Source organism: Theropithecus gelada, chromosome 12 (genome assembly GCF_003255815.1).
Source record: "Theropithecus gelada isolate Dixy chromosome 12, Tgel_1.0, whole genome shotgun sequence".
In the NCBI taxonomy this organism is placed as follows: Eukaryota; Metazoa; Chordata; class Mammalia; order Primates; family Cercopithecidae; genus Theropithecus; species Theropithecus gelada.
Window position 1 is genome coordinate 38,575,601 of NC_037680.1, and position 19,729 is coordinate 38,595,329.

The window sequence follows — 19,729 nt, forward strand, 5'->3', positions numbered from 1 at the left end:
ATAATTTCCTGGCACTTGTGGGCCTTTTGAAACTGCCCTAAGACACGTGACTCCAGACAGGGTACCTGTTCTGTGAGATCCTTACAATGCCTTGTAACATACATGAGCTACATTTCAATATGTATTATACTGAGCAGGTATTTAGCCTCGGTTGATATTACTACAAGTAATATCAAGGTCTTAATGAATGGACAAGGTCTTAAACTGAAAGCAGGAAGTGAGCCAGAAGCATGGAACTATGAGGATGCTATAGTTGTAAGCGTCCTTTGATATTATCTAATCCAATCTCTCATTTTCCAGGGGACAGAATACTGCGAACTAAGGTTGTTCAAAGTTACCCACCGGTTGAAGGTGGTCTTTTTTTTTTGTTTTATTTTGTGAGGCAGAGTCTCACTCTTTCGCCCAGGCTGGAGTGCGGTGGCACGATCTTGGCTCACCACCATCTCCGCCTCCTAGGTTCAAGCGATTCTCCTGCCTCAGCCTCCTGATTAGCTGGGTTTACAGGTGCCTGCTACCACTAATTTTTGTATTTTAGTAGAGATGGCTTTTCACCATGTTGGCCAGCTGATGTTGAACTCCCGACTTCAAGTGATCCATTGTCTCGGCCTCCCCAAGTGTTGGGATTCTAGGCGTGAGCCTCTGGGCCTGGCCGAAAGTCTTATGGAAACTAAAACTCAGGCATTCTCACAGGCTGATGTCTAACATACTCTGTAAGTGACCCTAAAATATCACGAGTATTGAACTGTTCAGTGACAATCAGCTGAAATGCTACAATAATCATCGTTATTTTTTGAATGAAACATATGCACCATAGTTCAAGTTTTCAGGTACCATCACATATTAAGTTTCACACTATTTGAAACATGTATTTTAAAACTTTAAAGTAAAAATAACACTTTTTTAATTGAAAAAAGTTACTGAAAAACATAGATGAAAAAACCTGATATTTGTTGACACCTCAAAAACAGTCTACATATGTTACAGTAGTACATTTAGCTATTTTATGCATTTGGTTTCTTGCATAGTTTCCAAAACATTCTAGAAGACAGCAATACTTTAAATGGAGTCAGCTGGAGTTTTAAAAAGTATTTTAAGAAAACTATCAATTATGTGTGTCTTCTTTTGTCCTCCTGTATACCCAAGATATCTCATTGGTTAATATTGATCTCTGCTTAGGCATTATCAAGGAAAGATTCAAAACTACTGTAATATCAACTCAATTAATCCATCAAAGCTTTAGAAGAATGTTCTTTTCACACCCTCCAACATTTTGTTTCTCCTTAGTCACAGGAGGTAACTGTTCCCTTGGAGCAAGCCATCTGTGAGACTTGCTAAGTTTTGGTTAAAATGGTCAATTGTGGCTTCTGTCTGAATCATGCGGCTCTTCCTTGTCAAAAGAGGCTGCTTTTCTACTGGGAGAATTGTCCGCAGTGTTCTGGGAGGGGCAGAGGCAGACATTTTTCTCTTTATTCTCTAATAACACTCAGCATCTACTCCCTGCTAACTCCAGTGTGAATCCTAGAGTGGGAGGTGAATGGCTGTCCAGGGACATGAGTAATCTTGTTGGCATTAATGGTCAGCCTGGATTTAGCCACTACTCTGTCGTTAGGTAGTTCTACAGCATAGTGCTATGTTCGTGGAAGGGAAGATCTAGGAAGGAAGCCTTAAGCTACTTGATGCTGCTTCTTAACCGGTCTTTGATGGTATTTCATAGTTTTTAAAGTGCTTTCCTATGATATCATTTAGTTGCAAAGACTGGGCAAGTGATGTAGGAGGCAAAGCTCTAAGATGGTCCCCACAATTTCCACTGGCTGGGGTGATTCCCTGAATAATCCCCTTGCGGTGAGTGTAAGCAGAACCTACGGATATGATGAGACAGTCACTTCTATGTTTACAGTTAACCTATCTAAGACTCTATCGGAGCAGACTTGAAAGAGAGATTCTTCTTCTGACCCTGAAGAAGCAAATATCTGTGCTGGGAAAGAGCCTTGAGCATGCTATGTGGTAGGGGCATTGCTGGAGCTGAGAGCGATCCCCAATGGACAGACAGCAAAACAGCCATCCTAGTCAGACAGCTGCAAGGAAACAAACTCTGCCAAAACTCTGAATGAACTTGGAAGTGGATTCTTTCCCCAGTGCCTCCAGATGAGAACACAGTCTGGCTGACACCTCAATTTCAATTTTGTGAGACCCTGAGCAGAGAACCCTGCCCTTCTGACCAACAGGATATGTGTTATAATTAATGAGTGTTGTTTTAAGCCACTACATTTGTGGCAACTGGTTATAAAGCAATACAAAATTAATAAAAAGCAAAACCACGGAATGTTATGACCATTTCATCAATAAGGAGACTGGTTCCGAAAGATGAACTGATTTTCCTAATTGTATTCTGAAAATTAGTGACAGACCTGAGACTGATACCTTGAATTTTCATTTGTACTTCAGCATTCTTTCCACAGGACTGTAATGCTCTACACTAATGAGAATTATTGGGAGATTTTCCTTACCCCTGCCCACCAATGAGATGGATCATGCATAATATATTGTGTTCTTAAAAAGTTCAATGCAGAGTAAAACAATCATTTTATTGATTCTTATGTCAGTTCTGTAGTATAATGAATACATTAATCATAATCTTATTAAATGTTTAACTGATAGTATTTTAAAAGAATCTTGAGTCAAGTGTTAATCCTCATCACTAAATAAACAGCATTCCGAATAGTCAAGATTGGGAAATGTGATAGGTAATTCAACCCACTTTTTGTATTGTTTCTTTGTTGAATTATTTTTGAAAACCACTACAAAATTCCTTATTTTGAGACAAGGCAAATCTAAGCCTTTGTGCACCATCATTGTTCCCCAAGCCTGAAAAACAAAAGAGAGAGCAAGAGGAAAATTAAATGCACATGCAATTAAACATTCCTTTTGGCTAAAGTAAAATCAGGCCCACAGCAATTTACTCACCTGGCCACATTTGCAGATGATTTCACCGTTTGTTTGATAGTCAGCACACTTCTTTTGCAGGGCTTTGTTTTCTCTTACAATGTAAAGTTCCCTATAAGTATCAAAGGAAAAGAATCATCACAGAGAACTGACAAAATACCAATGTGTAGTTCATGGGTTTTTGGACCTGGAGCTCAACCACATGCCTGCAGTATTCTATATGGCATTCCTTCCTTCCCTCCTGCTTGCCAGGCTTGTTATGGCAACTAAGGCAATGCTTCTCTTCTACACATACCTCTCAAGGGGCATGTTGCCTTTTGTAACTTCTTTCAAGTCTGTTGGTTATATTAGCTTGACTTTAGTTGTTCAAAAATTTGAGAACAAATGATGAGCATACAAAAATACATGCCTTGGATCAAAAATGGCTTTGGGTCTTACACTTCTCTTTTCCTGCACCAGTGCAGTTTATTTAAAACATAGACATTTAAAATAGGAATATAATTGAGAGGCTAAAGGAGAGGAAGTTGTAAAATAAATGATTCTCATTTGCACTATTTTGAAAGAACATTTACAATGCAGCCTGCCTCACCCCTTGTGGAAAAATTTAAAGATAGGTCTTTCTGGACTCACTTGAATTCTGGGGTCATATTGACGTGATGCATTTTCTCAATTACATGGATATCTTCCCCAGAACAGGCTAGCACGCTGCAGTTTTTGCAAAGGAAAGTTATTAGTGATGGGTTATTCTTGTAATGCTTGGCAATACTTCTCTTAGTTTTCATTTTCTTTTCCATTATACTTTGCATCTGTAATTCCAAAATCTGGACAGAGAAAGGAATAGTTAGTGGTTTCAGGTTTGTTTTCTTTTCTCAGTTTCATAGAAGTAAGTCTCCTGAAATTTGGAGGTCTTAGTTGTGAAAATACACAGTTAGCTCATGGTCTAGGAAATAAAAATAATGAGGTAATAACCCTCCCCGCAAAGAACTTGGTATATAATCATCTCCTGTAACCATGAAAATATGCAATCTTTAGGTATTCAAAAAGTAGCCCATTCCATTTCAGAAAAGTTCTATTGTGAGAAAGTCCTTAGCAATATTCAACAAAAATTCTCTGTCTAGCCTACCCATTTGTTTTATTTATTTATTTATTTATTTATTTATTTATTTATTTATTTAGATGGAGTCTTGCTCTGCTGCCCAGGCTGGATTGTGGTGGTACTATCTCGGGTCACTGCAACCTCCATCTCCTGGGTTCAAGTGATTCTTCTGCCTTAGCCTCCCAAGTAGCTTGGATTCTAGGCACCTGCCACCATGCTCAGCTAATTTTTGTATTTTTAGTAGAGATGGAGTTTTGCCATATTGCCCAGGCTGGTCTCAAACTCTTGATCTCAGTGATCCACCTGCCTCAGCCTCCCAAAGTGCTGGGATTACAGGAGTGAGCTACTGCGCCAGCCTACCCATTTGCTTTAATTCTGTTCCGTAAAATAGGTCTAAACTTCCTCCCACATGGAATCTCTTTACTAAACACTATTATTACATTACTAATGTCTTCTCTAATCTATGCTAAGCACCTAAATTCCTTTAATCTTTTTTCATGCTTTATAATTTTCAGACCCTTCACCATCTTAATCAGTCTACTGTTTACACATTTGTGGCAGAAACTGCTAGTTTTGCCCTCAGTGTCCATTTTCCCTAACAGAGTCATAATTTTATTCTGGGTGGAAATACGCTAGCTAAATGACTACATTTCCAAACCAGCAGTCAATGACATGTAAAAAGCTGTTGAGTGGAATTTTCAGAAAATCTTCTCAAAAAGTAGATAGCTGGCATGTGTACCTTTCGCTCTTTCCATTTTCTTCTTACTTCCTGCCTAGAATGAGGATGTGGCAGCTGAAATTCTAAAAGCCATCTTCGACCATGAGAATGAAAGCCCAATGCTATAATGGCATAAAAGAGAGAGAAAAGGCCTGGATTCCTCATAACATCATGGAGCCAATACTGCCTAGATTCCTTATGTGAGAGAATATGCCCATAAACATCTTTATTCTAGGCTCTGTGACTAGCAGCAGCACTTATTTTATAACAGAAATAATCTAGTTTATGTAACATATGAAAGTTGACATAGGGACTGACCAGTGTTTATACTAACACAACTTCATGGTAGAAAAATCTGGTTCTTGAATAATTTACCTCCAAACTGACCTCTCATAGATGAAATATTTATATTAAATTATGGAGGAAGTAATTGTTTTCTTTAAGACCGAGGGGAAATTTTCAGTAGAAGTAAGTCATCAGTGCAGATGAACAAAGCCCATCTCTTTGGCTCCTAACTCTACATTTTAGATCTCCCTTCAAGGCAGCCACATATAGCATAGAAAAGAGAATAAAACCTTGCAAGCAAGCTCAGAGGCTATATAATAGGTTAATCAGAAAAGTACCAAGATGAATTTCCTATGTAAATTATAGAAAAATACATTGAAATATTTTTCCCTAAAAGTTAAAATAGGTTACTTTTATAAGACATTTACAGGTCAGTGAGCTGATAACGTAATTATAGGATCACATACATGTGGGAATTAAATGTGTATGAATGAGTCAGAAAAAAAATAAAGCCAAGGTAAGTGTATGGATTTGTAATCAGGACATCAGAAGCTAAAAGACTAACTCTAAAATAGCAAAGGAATTTGAAGTAACTAGAGGGGCAAACAAACAAACAAACAAACAAAATAACTCATAATAAATATACAGGAGGCACAGCTACAATCAGCCTAAGTCCAAATAGAGTGTAATAATGTGGCAAAAATTGAATCAATGCTAGAGAAAAACATTTATGGTGATCAACTTGCTCCTAGAAGTCTGATTTAATTTTAAGAAGCTCTGTTATATATAAACTGTGTTTATGACATGGAAAAAAGATTTCATCTTATCTGTCAATTCTCATTATTCATTAGTGGTTGCCTGAAGATTGTGTTGAGAAGGATGCTCAAATTAGAAGAAAGTAAACATCTTCCCAGTAGCAATGTTTTCTACAGGCTTTGAACAGGTTACTGGTGGCGTGTACCCCTCCTTCCCCATTGCCACTCCTACTTTCAGTTCATCTACCCAAAGTTGTTTTAGGAGGGCAGGTTTCTTGGCCAAAGGAGACCTAAAAATATAGTCCATTCTGGGGCCTCCAAAGGGACAGTGTCTTATTCTAAAGAATGTCTGGAAGAGTTTGACCCTTAAACTCCAGAGATTGTCCTAGTGTTGACCCCCAAAAAACTACTCTTAAAATATCAGTCTTTGTAAACATCTACTTGATTAATTCTCTTAGGATATTAACTGGGAGGCAGTAACTTTCCAGTAGCATAATTTGGTGATAAAAGTTTGATTTGATACTCTAAAATGTTTGCTTTGCCTTGTATTTAAAGCAGTTTTAAAATAAAGGTTTGTGCAGAAACCTGGTCAGGAAACCTTGGAGTTGGTAATAGCAATGCACACCAATTTGAAAGCATTCCTTTAGTGAAACTCTATTTAAGGTAGAGCCAATTCCAATGTTAAGAAACTAACATTCACACCCATATGCAAGGGTGTGAATTTTCTTCTAAATGGATTGTTTGCTATTATAGTAGTTACAGTCTTTAATTCAGTGGTATGGGGGATTTCCTGAAATACTATAGAAATACATTCTTTCTTCACTGCATTCCTTTGCACAACTCAAATAACTGTGCGTTAGTAAATTGAGATGTAGCTATATGACATATTCTGTATTTTCTTATCATTCAGATGCAGCTTCAGTGTCACTCCTTCTAAGAGACCTTCCTCAACCACCCAGTTGAAAGTATCCATGTAGTCTATGCAGCCATAAAAAACGATGAGTTCATGTCCTTTGTAGGGAAATGGATGAAACTGAAAACCATCATTCTGAGCAAACTATCGCAAGGACAGAAAACCAAACACTGCATGTTCTCACTCATAGGTGGGAATTGAACAACGAGAACACCTGGACACAGGAAGGGGCACATCGCACACCAGGGCCTGTCGTGGGGTCGGGGGAGAGGGGAGGGATAGCATTAGGAGATATACCTACTGTAAATGACGAGTTAATGGGTGCAGCACACCAACATGGCACATGTATATATATGTAACAAACCTGCACGTTGTGCACATGTACCCAGAACATAAAACATAATAAAAAAAAAAGAATTTCAAAAACTACAAAAAAAGAGAAAGTATCCATCTAGTCAGTTGTTTCATATCATCCTATTCTAATTCTCTTTACTTATCTTGATATGTTATATTTCTTGTTTTTTAATGTTTGTTTACTGTTTCTGTCCTCCAAATCTCACCAGGCTCACACTAGAAATACAAACTTCATGCAGCAGGAGTCTTATGTGTTTTGTTTGCCTCTGTTGGCTATTCCTATAATGTTACCTGGCACACAGTAAGCATTTCATCTACATTTCTGAAATTTAAAAATGGTGCCTTTACAAACAAATTGGGTCAAACCAAAATTACCATGTTGGATTGAATCAGTGAGTTGCAGCAGTCTTTCTGGAACAAGGCAGGGTAAATTTACATTATCAAAATTTATGGTTGGTTTCACTGGAAGGAGCAACGGCTCCCCGGTAATTTCCTGCCCACTATGGATCTCGATTCTCTGCATGTGAATCCGGATTAAGCACAGTTCACTAAACAGAAACTTATAATTCAGCACAATTTTTTTCTGGAGAATGAGCCACAGAGATATCAATGGTAACCACATGTGGCCATTTTTAAATGAAAATCAAATTCAGAGGTAGCCAACAATACCTTATGAGCATACTCCTCTGGTTTCATATTTTGAACACAGTGTATAGCTTTATACATCATCTTCTCTCGGAAATCATTAACTGTCTCACGTTCGATAACTCCTGAACCGCTGTGAGCAACCAGGACATAGGTGCTCTCATCAGCTCTGGCTCGACCACGGGCCTGAAAACACAAATAAATCAAGTAAATGAAAGGGTACGCTGTGATACAAATCTTCCTGTTTTTTTCTGGGAATGATATTCACTGCTCAGAATGAAATGATATTGGGTTGTTCAGCATGCCAGTCTTTAAATGGGTAAAGTTAGTTATTAATCCATCCTTGTAAGTCAGCTCTTTGAAACTTAAAATAAGCTTTAATACAGAAACAGTGTTCTACAGTGATGATGATTAGGCCTCAATGACATAATATCATCCTGTCCAGCCTTTTTGCTCTCGGAAATTCTCTCTCAAACTATGAGAACCATGATCAATGACGTGGACTGAGGAGTCGTCTTTCTTGGTAGGAAGCTGGGAGGAATGAATGGAGAGAAGGGTCATCTCTGACCTTGACACCAGGGCTGGTAAGAAGGCAGGTCAGTTTCTGGCATCCTACGTTACATTCTTAGCACATTTTCCCATGGGAATACATTTAACATGATGATAACTTTCTTGATATTCAGCTATATTTTGACTAATAGAAACTTCTGTGGCCTGGCCCAGGAGCCTATCAACTATAAAATTATTCCCAAGGAAAAATGTATTCTAAGTTTTATTACTAAGTTTATCACTGACTTACAAATAAACTCCTGAAATAAAATTATTTGCTAATTTGATGGCAGTCTGGTTATCTTAGTCTTCTATGACTTGCCTTTTATTCAAGGATGCAATTTAAATTATTTTGAAAACCCTTCAGTTAATTTTATAGGAAGAATAGTATATTAATCAGCATAAACCTATGCCTACTCAACAGAAGGTTACAATAATTCCATTAACACAGGTGGGTAAGAGATAACGTGAAATCTGAATGAAAACAGAACATCTCACTCTTTTATTTATTTTTGCATTTATAAGTCTGCCCCCAACCAACATTTTATCATGAAAACTTCTAAACATACAGAAAATTGGAAAGGATAAGGGAATAAAATGCAGAAACAGCAGGGCTCCCTCAGGTTTGGGCATGTTACTTCATCAGACAATCGTGGGACAGCGTACTTTAGATTCCCGGTCCAGCCGGGGGCTCACAGACATCCTAGGAATGAGGAGGCTGCTTTTGACTCTTACAAATGGGGCTGGTGTCATGGTCCTGGAAAGCCTTAGGGTACAGACATAACCAAAGAGGAGTTGTTGTTTAAACATACAACAGGTATCTGGTTATCATATGAATTGACAGCAATATGAAAGGCAACAGTGCACAGCATTTTAGAAATGCTCTTTTAACAGGAAAAGGGCTTTGTTTTAAAAACTAAAAAGATGTTTTGTGCTGTTTAACTAAAAGAAAGCAATTAAAATAGGAACACACAAATAAAAATTAACATAGTAAGTAAAGGTATTTGAATGTACCTGGACCATGGCTATTTCATTGGTGACAAGACCATAACGGATAACAATGTTACATTCTTTAATATCCAGACCTTCTTCTGCCACTGTGGTAGCGATAAGCAGATTTATTTTTCCAGTGCGAAATTTACTAATGACTTCTTTTTGTTCATTCTGTAGAAACATTTTAATAAATTAAATTTTGTGATGCTAAACACATTAAAATCTTCTAATTAGAGGAAGAAATAATAAATTGCAACTGGTCAGTGTAAATCAAAGGATTAGATCATACATGGATTTGTTGCCATCTGTTTTTGGCATTGAACAAAGACATAATGGTGAGACAACATTTGATTTCCAATCTGGGATTACCACACAATAACAAAAATATTTCCATCATCCAGTCTGGAGGTGGGAAGACCATATTTTATGCCAAGGAAATAAACTGATGGGTGACTCCAGAGGAAGAAAGGAGGGGCTGTCGGTTGAGAAGAGGATATGACAATCAGAAACTAAAATGGGCTTTTCCCCCACTACATTAACTTCAGAATCTTTAATATTTAGAGGATAAGATGCAGAGATGCTTTGATATATTGTTTTCAGTCACAGAGAAAATGCACACTGTATATGCATTTGGTCACTTTAAGAACCATTTCAGCGAGAAGCTATGGAATATTCCTAAAAGGACACAAGATAAACTGAAAACATTGGCTGCATCTGGGGAGGGAAGCTGGAAGACTAAAAGTCAGTGGTATGCCTTGTGCTTTATTAATTTTGAATGAGGCAAATATATTCTTGATTCAAAGGGATAATATAAATAAAAATAAAAGAAGAGGTTATACAACTGTAATTAAAACTATTTTCAAATGAAAAATCTCTGAATTTTGAAAGTCAATATAAATAAATTAAAATATGCCCTCTTATCCTTACATGGGAGAAATGAGTGAGCACAAACCTAGCTTGATATGGACAATGTGGTTTTATTTTCATAACCACTCTCATCAAAGTTGTTGGTCCAGTGGGCATTTGGTGCACATCCACACTGTGTTTTGCCCCCATACATTAAACAAAAATAAAGCTGCCAGACCAAAACTATGTTCTTCCATCCCCTTCCCTTTCTTCTGAGAGGAGCGTGAGTCCTTATTTGACTCCTAACTGTTGGAGAACCCTGTAGAAAGGCCTCTTTTGAGTCTTCTCCGAAAATTTCTCCCTCCTGCCCTCACACCTCCCGATAAAAACTTGCATGTCCTTGGGTTTTAGTAGAAGATGCCTGTGTCTTAATTTGAAGGAGTAACTTTAATAACAAAAATTCCAGACAGTGTCAGATCTTCAAGTCACATCACGTAGATGCCTAACACCATTGCTAAGGAGTTTATCCACCCCAGTTTACAAGGTGAGGATGCAAGGAGTGGGGAAGGAAGGGAATATGTTCTGAATTTTGGCATATAGCCCCTAGGTTTGAAATGAATAAGGAGCAGAAAGTAGCTTGAACTAGGCTTTTCATTTGCACTCTACCTCTTTTTAAAGAGAAGCTTAGCCGTCTTACAATGAAAGTCATAATGCTAAAGCTAATATAAAAGAAATGTAAAAACAGGACTCATAAGAATCAACACAGACGCTGTGAGACTGAACTTGAATTTTGCCTGCTAGCTTTCTGGAAGCTAAGGCAAAAAGAAAAACATATTAAGCAAACTACATCTCATCAAAAAGAAAGAAGCAAACTTGTTACCCAAGGAAAACAGTACTTTCTCTGGCATTAATTTTATTGGCAGCGCTCACAGGAGTGCACGTAGAGGGTATATAAAGAGTTATAGTGAACCATTTCAAGAATTTTTCCCCAGCAAACACTGAAACAGAATTAATTTGCTCCATTGGCTTGAATAGTGATAACTATAATAGAAAGGAAATATCCATTTGTCCAGAAAGACTCAGGGTCAATATGACCTTATCCCTCAGAAGAATATTTTACTTTAACAAGACATCATTGCTTTATGCATGCTTGTTATGTCTACAAGTGCCTTTTTTTCTTACCCAAGTGTTTTTTACTATGCTCACAGTAAGCAGCATGTAAACAAAATAAAACAAAACACCTTAAAAAGGAACAGAAAACCTACTTATCAGAATCCCAAATCTCTAATGTATCAAATTCTTTAATTTTTCCAAGTTTCCCTATAGGTCTCATTCTATGTAAACATATTTTGCATAGTTCTAGTTATAACGCACACATTTTTGTGGGAGTTTGAATTTTCCACTTGATACTATATTGCAATCATTTCTGAACTTTGTTATTAAGTTTACCTGTCACTCATTTTTGCAAGGGAAACTTAGAAAGTTCTTCCAATTACTATGTGGGAAAAATGACTCCTAAAACAACACATAACCTCTCAAAAACCACAGATTTGGTTGCTATTAGGCTTAGATTTTATTTCAAGAACACATGTTTTATCCTGTAAATGTATTTGTGGATAGTGAGAGGATTAGTAGAAAAAGACTAAAAACAATTTGAGAAGAGTAATAACAGCATAAGAAAAGAAGTTCAGGCTGAGCGCAGTGGCTTATGCCTATAATCCCAATACTTTGGAATACAGAGGCAGAAGGATGGCTTGAGCCCAGGAGTTTAAGACAAGCCAGGGCAAGATAGTGGGACCCCTTTTTTACAAAAAAGATAAAAAAATTAGTTGGGTGTGGTGGTGCACACCTAGAGTCCCAGCTGTTTGGGAGGCTGGGGCTGGAGGATTGCTTGAGCCTAGGAGGTCAAGGGTGCAGTGAGTCTTGATTATGCCACTGCTCCTCAGCCTGAGTGACAGAGGGAGACCTCGTCTGAAAGAAAAGAAGAAGAGGAGAAGAGAAGAGAAGAGGATAAGAGAAGAGAAGAGAAGAGAAGAGAAGAGAAGAGAAGAAGAAAAGAAGAGAAAGAAAAGAAAAGAAGTCCAAAAGGATATTTATACCTGTGTCATGGGTTTGAACTCACTGCTGTGTCCAGCTCCTATCAGATGGTGGGCTTTGACTCCTACTTCAGCAAATTTTTCATTTTCAGTAATCCACTGGGAAAGTGCATATGCACTCTGTCGTGTTTTTGTAAAGATTATTCCTCGTGCTGATTCCTCAGTCCTAGTATATTGCTCCATTATGGTATTTCTTAATTTGGTCAGCTTTTCATTTTCATATTCTGGGTTTTCAGCCAGTTTTTTCAACATTTTATTGTTTTCTTGAAGAAATAATTACAGTTGATATGTTAACAAGCTTTATTTAGCCATTCCACAATGTATAGATATATCAAACATTTTGTACACCAAAAAATATTCAGTTTTGTTGATTAAAAATTAATTAATTTTAAAACTACTTGAAAGAAAAGTTTAGTAAAGCATACAACAAATTATACTAGAAGATTTCATGAATTGTGGCTCATCTACAATCTTGCACTATAGCTAATAATTAGGATGGTTTAATAAATAAATTCATTACAATTGTTTTGACAATAAAACTGAATGACCAAATGACTGACTGTGATCATACAACTGGTAGTTAATCTGGTCATATAATTAGAAATAGTTCCAGTCTGAGTGGGATTTCTTCTTTCAAAACATATTTCTCTTTTTGGAGAGCTTATGAGAAGCAGTAACTTCATGTTGAAAAGGTAAATGAATGAGACCAGTATATGCTACTTTGAATCTTACCAAAAAATAAAGTCATGAGAAATCTATCTGTTTCATCCAGTTTCAAAGGTTTCTTTAAATCATCCTCATCTTCATCACCATCACAATACTCATCATCACCACCCTCATCACTATCATCTTCTATGACTGCAAACTTCTTATCTTTCTCTTCATTATAGAAAGTTTCAAGATGATTATATGCATCTATCATTCGAATTGTGTCATTAATTTGTAGGGCCTCATTGTACTTCCTCAAATGTTCTGCACAAACACGGTCTTTGCGATTTCCTTCTTTTGCAGCTGTGAAAAAATATATTATGTAAGTGAAATAATAAGCATATAACCCCCCTAAAATTGTGCCATGGACTTGAATATATTTATGTTACTAACTCCAAAACTGGCTTGGTTTTAAAATGGGCAAGTTAAGGCTCAAAATGTGTCCTGAGCTCTGAAACAGGGCAAGTTTTCCAACTCCTAGACTTGCTGCTTGAGTTCTGCCTGAGCAAAAACATGTAGCTGATGCACAGAAGAATGGCATGAAAATATATTAGTTGAGTTTGCCTTTGGAGACAGAGCTATTAATATTTATCTCAATACTTTAAATATACAATAAATATAAGACTCTGGAGACAAAGAGAAAATTGGATAGTATTGGAATCTCTTTTCTTAGAAAAGGAATTAGAACATGTTTATTATACTTGTCCTACACAGAACACAGAAATTCTATTTGGAACTACTTTTGCTTTTAATTTCTTTGGGGAATCTGTGATATAGTCATCTGAAATCTTGGCATAAACATGGGATAAACTAAGTGTTAGGTCCAAACCTAAATTACCTTTTTTTTCCATTTGAATGGCCCATTGTTCATAGGGTTGAGTTCCAAAATCTGACATTGGACTCATTTGACAATAAGTTTGAATCCTTGTCATTATTTCTAGAAGTTTTTCTTTAAATGGATCCTAAAAATAAAGTACACACTTATTCTTACATATTCTTATTGTTAAAAGAATAACGTTACTTTTGTTAAAATAATTTCTAGGTTATAATAAATCTGATTTGGAATCTTTGTTTAGACAAAGTAACAGGTTAGTGTCCCATCACTTGTCTGTACATTTATTTTTGTCAGCTTCTCTTTTAAGTCTGCCATCAAGCCACACCCACACCAACACCCTGTTACCTCTGCTGTAATCTCCAACTTAAAAAGTTAATGAAAGTAAAGTTAATGAATGATATAAACCTTGTATGTTAAAGGTAACTTAGAAAACACATATTGCATTAATGCCACAATTATTTAGAAAGCTTACAATGTAATTTAAGAAACATTCCCCCTTTGTAAAATTGGTTTCAGTATTATTTCGACCAAAATAATAAGTTGAAGTACAGTCTGAATAAAAGCCAGAAATAAAGGAGTGCATGTTATATGTTTCCATTTATATAAAGTTCAGAATCAGTGAAAACTCATTTTTGTTTGAGAAGTCAAGATAGTAGTGATTCCTGGGGCATGGTGACTGGAAGGGGGAACCAGGAGCTTTTGGGGTACTGGCAATGTGCCGTCTCTTGATGTGGATTTTGTTTACATATGTGTATTCAGTTTACAAAAATTCAGCGATCAGTACACATATGAATTTGTACTTTTCTGTATGTATGTTATGCTTCAAAGTATATAAAAAATTAAAGTAGGTTTTAAAAATGGCAAATTCTTTTAAAAATGTACCTGAGAAATGTAGTTTTGAAAATCTTAATGAGTAGAACTATGCATTTAAAATTATCAAGTAAAACCAAATAAGTAACAAAAAAGGGAAAGTGAATAAAATATATTCAACTGTAATAGTACAGCTGGAGTAGATAGCAGTCCTTTTCAGAATTAAAAATAAGAGATATACGGAGGCTAGTTACTAACATTGGTTTAGTGCCTACTATATTTCAATCTTTGTTTTATCTACTATTCATATATCATATCATTTGATCCCAACATTCTTATTTTCAATGGTATTATCAAGTACATATGGCCAGAATTTGTAACGCTTTCTAAATTTTACAAAACAAAGTATTGACATAATTTACTGGCCATAATGTCCAAATTGACTCTCGGTTTATTTTTATAATTCCTGAAAAATTCATCAGAAAGGCATCATTACAGTAAATATTTCACTTCTTTACCACTGCACTGTTTTCCTAAGAAAGTAAATATGCAAGTATGCAAATTAGGTAGGATTCCCATTATCATTGCCAAATGTAATTTGATAACAACAAAATGGCTCTGTGGCATATCAGAAAATCAATCCTGGAATTCACCAAGAAAATTAAAAAGGCTAAAACGAACTGTCATAACCCCTCCAGCTTAGTTATACATCCCCCCTGGTCATCGCCCCCCACTGTCCCTCATAACTCATATGTAGCAAACAATGAATGAGCTAATCCTCATGTAAACTAGAAAACTAAAAGAGGACTAGAGGGGAGAATTCTATGTAGTGCTTCACTGCCTAACATCAATTAAAAAAAAAAAAACCCGAAACTTGTTTGCTTAAATTTTTAAACAATATTATTCAGATGGTCAGTATAAAATAGCCTTTGCCATCTTTCAACTGAATGTGGTATTGCCAATCAAATAGATATAAAACGTTAAGCACATACTTCTCTGGTGTCATCTGCAATTGCAAACTTCTTGCATGGCTCCTGTATTTGGTTTTTCAGTTGATCAAGGTTTTCTTTAACAGTTTTAATAGTAAATGCATCAAGATTGGCACATAGCTGGAAAAGAGACATTTTTAAATATTTATGCAATTATTTTTCCTGTTCACTTTATTCAGCGTAGAATTATTTTTCATGTAAAAAATATGTAGCATTAAATTGTAGTATAAATATGTAGTATAAAATTTCGTGCAAGTAATATGTAGCATTGCTTGCTAAATATAGCATTTTAACATTGTTTTATTATGGATCTCACTAACCAACCATCAGTAACATTTGTCCTAATATAGGAAATAGGAGCTTCTAAATCAAGTTGGTGGATAATTCCAGAGAAAAAGGTCTACTGATATTCAGTTCTTAAATTCCATTTTCCAGGTGGAAAACTGACATGGAAAGAGTATAACAATTTACCATCATTGACAGAGAATGATTTTGAGATAACCATGTTACATGAGGCATGTCAAAAGTCATCTTGACATCCATGAATCATGCTACCACCTTCTTCTACACATAAAGCAGGCGATGCAAAGCTGGGAGCATCCTTAGCCATGTTCCTGGATTATTAGACTGGAATTAGTCCTTAATCCCAGTAATAAATTATATTTTGGAGTCTATAATTGCATCTCTGAATGTTGTGTCTACTCTACATAATTTGTATTGAATTCAACCTGAAGTAAGGGACTTAAAATTCAAATGCAATTGCCTTGGTACCAAAATACTTCTTGGGCTACTATGATTTATGTAACACCCAAGCTTAACAGTAGCACTGTACGTGGTGTTACCATTTTGGGGCCGCTGACAAGCTCATCTTTAAAGATCTTCATATCCCTATTTCCCTTTGATTTGAATTACCTCGGTTCCTAGAATCACATAAGAAACACAGAAAACATGTAGTTTTGAAACTCTTGGAGCAAGACTTTATCATGTGTGACAACGAGAAACTTTCACAGTTTATGCATATTTCTATATCAAGTAGATCATTAAGTTTAACTATAAGAGTAGATGCAAAGAAGGCATTCTATTTGTCTCAACTTTGCATTAATTATATCACTCTCCATCATTTTTATGATATTGTTTTGTGTTATTGATATTTATTAAGGCATATTCGTATTTTATAGAAGACTGAGTATATTTATTGTACTAAAGCAAACAGATTTCACTTAACTGATGATCACAACACTTGAACTCAACCTTATTGAACAAGACCAAGAAGTCCTGGCGTTTGTTTTAGCTTTGCTTTCATTGGTTATACATACAATTATGACTTACTTTTAAAATGTGTTCTTCGGCTTTAGCTTGCTTTGTGGCCCCTCCAACACCAGGTGAAGCTGTTAGTCCCAGTATCTGAGGAAGAGGAATCACTGGTTTGTTTTCTTTCTTGAGTCTATTGTTTTTCAACTTCTGCATCAAATAACGCCTCATGATGTTATTATACACTGCTTCTTTGTTGGTGTGATGACATTCATCAATGATAATGAGGGAAAAGTCTTCAAAGAAAATTCAAAGAGTTCATTTCTCCATACCAGCACACTACAGCGAGAAAATAACTTTAGACCAGTAATTGAGCTGCCTTGGGGATGCCTTCTCTTGGGCAGGACACAAGAGCAATCCACTTCCAGTTTTCAGGAGGGAGATCCAACTACACTAGCACCTGTACACATAGAAGTTCATATATACTAATCATGAAACTCCCTGTTAGGCATTCTCCTTCTTTAACAGATAAGATTCAGAAAGTTTGCAGAGCTAAAAAGCACTAGATGTGGAATTCACATCCTGGCTTATTATAAAACAAATCTCAGGATTATACTTTTGTTCTTTAATAAAATATTTAATTTTAGGTTAGTGAATTTTATTTTTATTACATCAAGTGAAAACCACACTATTTAAAGAGGGAAAATTTTGCCTTGTTTTAACATTGCATTTAGTTACTATAAATTATTTTTACTTTTTTCCCATTCTTTATCCTACATTCTCATCCTATACCCCACAAAACACAAGATTTGTATTTTTATTCTATGTTTCCGGGAAGCAGATCTAACAACATTCACTAGCAAATAAAGGAACTTGTCAGAATAAATGGAAATTCCAGTGAGTGCTTGCCTTATTCTTATGCAGAATAAAGTGGTCTAATTAAAAACTTACTTTTTTTGTTTCCTCCAGGAAGTAGAAGGATTTTAATAAAACCATAAGCAATAAAAAACAATTTAAACCAGTTAATTTTTATAAACATTTAAAAAATTAACAAATATAGACTCGTTATCATTAATATTACTATTAATTTTTTTTAAAAAATAAACACTTAAACTGACCTGACAATTGAACACCAGCATCTTCTCCATTTTCCAAGTTTAAGAGGGAATTTTCAAGGATTTGAGCTGTACTGATAATAATATCACACGACTTGACAACTTCTGGAAATGATATTTTCAGTTGGGTATCACCACTTAATCCAATAACACGATACCATTTCTTCAAAAATGGTTTGAATTCCTTGCGGAAGAGCTGTTCAACTAACAGTACCTTAAAAAAAAGTGCGAAGATTTTTTTAAAAGAGAGAAAGTTAGTCAAAGCCAAAGGAGTGTTGATCAGAGGCCTGTTTGGCATCCAGCAATAAAAGAGGTGTTTACATCACCGGTGAATCAGGCATAACAACTTTCTCATCATTCCTTTCATTCATCTGTCAATAAGTACTTATTATACCCTTGTTAGGTATAGGCATTTATGTCTGGGACATAAAGATGTTTAAGATATGGTTGACAACTTTGAGGAACTCTGTCTAGCTAAGCATACAGACCAAGACTAGACAAAGCAAGACAAATTATTACAACACGAGGTAATACTGCACCCCTAGAAACACACACAAAGTGACAGTTAAGAGAAGAAGCAACTGACCACTCAAAAAAGGGGAATTTGAAGGAATTTGAATCTAGTAAGCCATGATTCAAGTAAGTGAAAAGATAAACTGAAGCTAAAGTTGAATAAGAAATACATTTTTAAATTTGTAGAGCAGGGCTAGGTTATAAAGGGCTGCAAACATCAAGCAGAGTATTTTACATGTAGTATAACAGTTTACAGGATCCCTACAAGTTGTACTGTTGAAGTGATTTATTCCTGTTGTTTGTTTTGGATTAGACCAGAAGCAACAGGCCCACAGGACTGGAAGAATCAGGGGACCACAAGTGAGGAATTAGGGCATTGACTAGGAGAACAGATGTGAAGTGAAGAAATGAGCTGCTGAAATAGCTGTGGTGGCTGAGCAAGAACAAACCCACAAGTAGACTTGGCAAAAGAAGTGGAAACTTCTGGTCCTTTTCAGCTGATTCTGTATATTGTAGCATCTGCTAAAAGGTAGCTGGGTTGACACCTCAATGCTACACATTACTAGTCACTCAAAATACCTTCTGGATTAGGGGAAAAAATATAAGGCCATCTTGAAGGTCATATCCTAGAAAGATTTATGCAATGGAAGCCCAGCAGTGTACAATATGGCAAACGGAGAGTTGGCAGGAAGAGTTTCAAGGGCAAGCTTTGAAGAATGCCCATTATATTCTTCACTCTCCATATTTCTACTGGAAATGCAATCAGTGGTTACCTTTCTCCTAGTCTGTAGGGTTTGTGTTATTCATCTTTTTACTTGAGGTAAGCCCCACTTAGGTGTTAAATAACGAATGGTTGATCCCCCTGGCTCAGGGGAACACCTTATAAAGAACACTGGTTTACATTGTTATTTAGTGGAAATGATGGAGGCTTCCAAAAGTAGATGTCTGGGGGGCTAGAAGAAGGGGTGGGGAAGAGTTAAAATGAAATCCATAAATTCTAATGAAGCAAAGTGGACTTAAAATCAGTAATTAAGTTGGTGAGTGGAAAAGAACATTACCTAACCACAAGGTGGAAAGGGTAGAAAGAGTAAGAAGAAAAACTTTCACTTCGTTTCTTTCTTTCTTTCTTTCTTTCTTTTTTTCCAAAGTAAAGTCTCTCTGACCTACCTGTTACAAAAACACTTGAGAAGTTTGGAAAATGCTGACTCCTAAGTCCCACTAAAGAATTACTGAATCTAGGGACCATCTATGGGGACAGAGGCTTGAAACCTTCACTTTAATGACTTTTAAGCCTTTAAAATTTGAGAGCCATGGT

At 36.1% G+C, this 19,729-nt stretch overlaps 1 protein-coding gene across 1 annotated transcript in view; it reads right to left on the reverse strand.

Moving 5' to 3' along the window:
- Nucleotides 1-2,564: 2,564 nt before the first annotated feature.
- IFIH1 (interferon induced with helicase C domain 1) overlaps nt 2,565-19,729 on the reverse strand; it is a 52,059-nt gene continuing 34,894 nt past the window's right edge. Inside the window, exons 6-16 of the mRNA XM_025404673.1 lie at nt 17,905-18,115; nt 16,865-17,082; nt 15,539-15,655; nt 13,740-13,863; nt 12,926-13,204; nt 12,197-12,456; nt 9,273-9,422; nt 7,734-7,895; nt 3,574-3,764; nt 2,965-3,055; nt 2,565-2,865 (exon numbers count right to left, since the gene is read on the reverse strand). Coding sequence (XP_025260458.1) covers nt 2,686-2,865; nt 2,965-3,055; nt 3,574-3,764; nt 7,734-7,895; nt 9,273-9,422; nt 12,197-12,456; nt 12,926-13,204; nt 13,740-13,863; nt 15,539-15,655; nt 16,865-17,082; nt 17,905-18,115 — 1,983 coding nt within the window. The 3' untranslated portion in view covers nt 2,565-2,685. The remainder of the gene's footprint in view (nt 2,866-2,964; nt 3,056-3,573; nt 3,765-7,733; nt 7,896-9,272; nt 9,423-12,196; nt 12,457-12,925; nt 13,205-13,739; nt 13,864-15,538; nt 15,656-16,864; nt 17,083-17,904; nt 18,116-19,729) is intronic.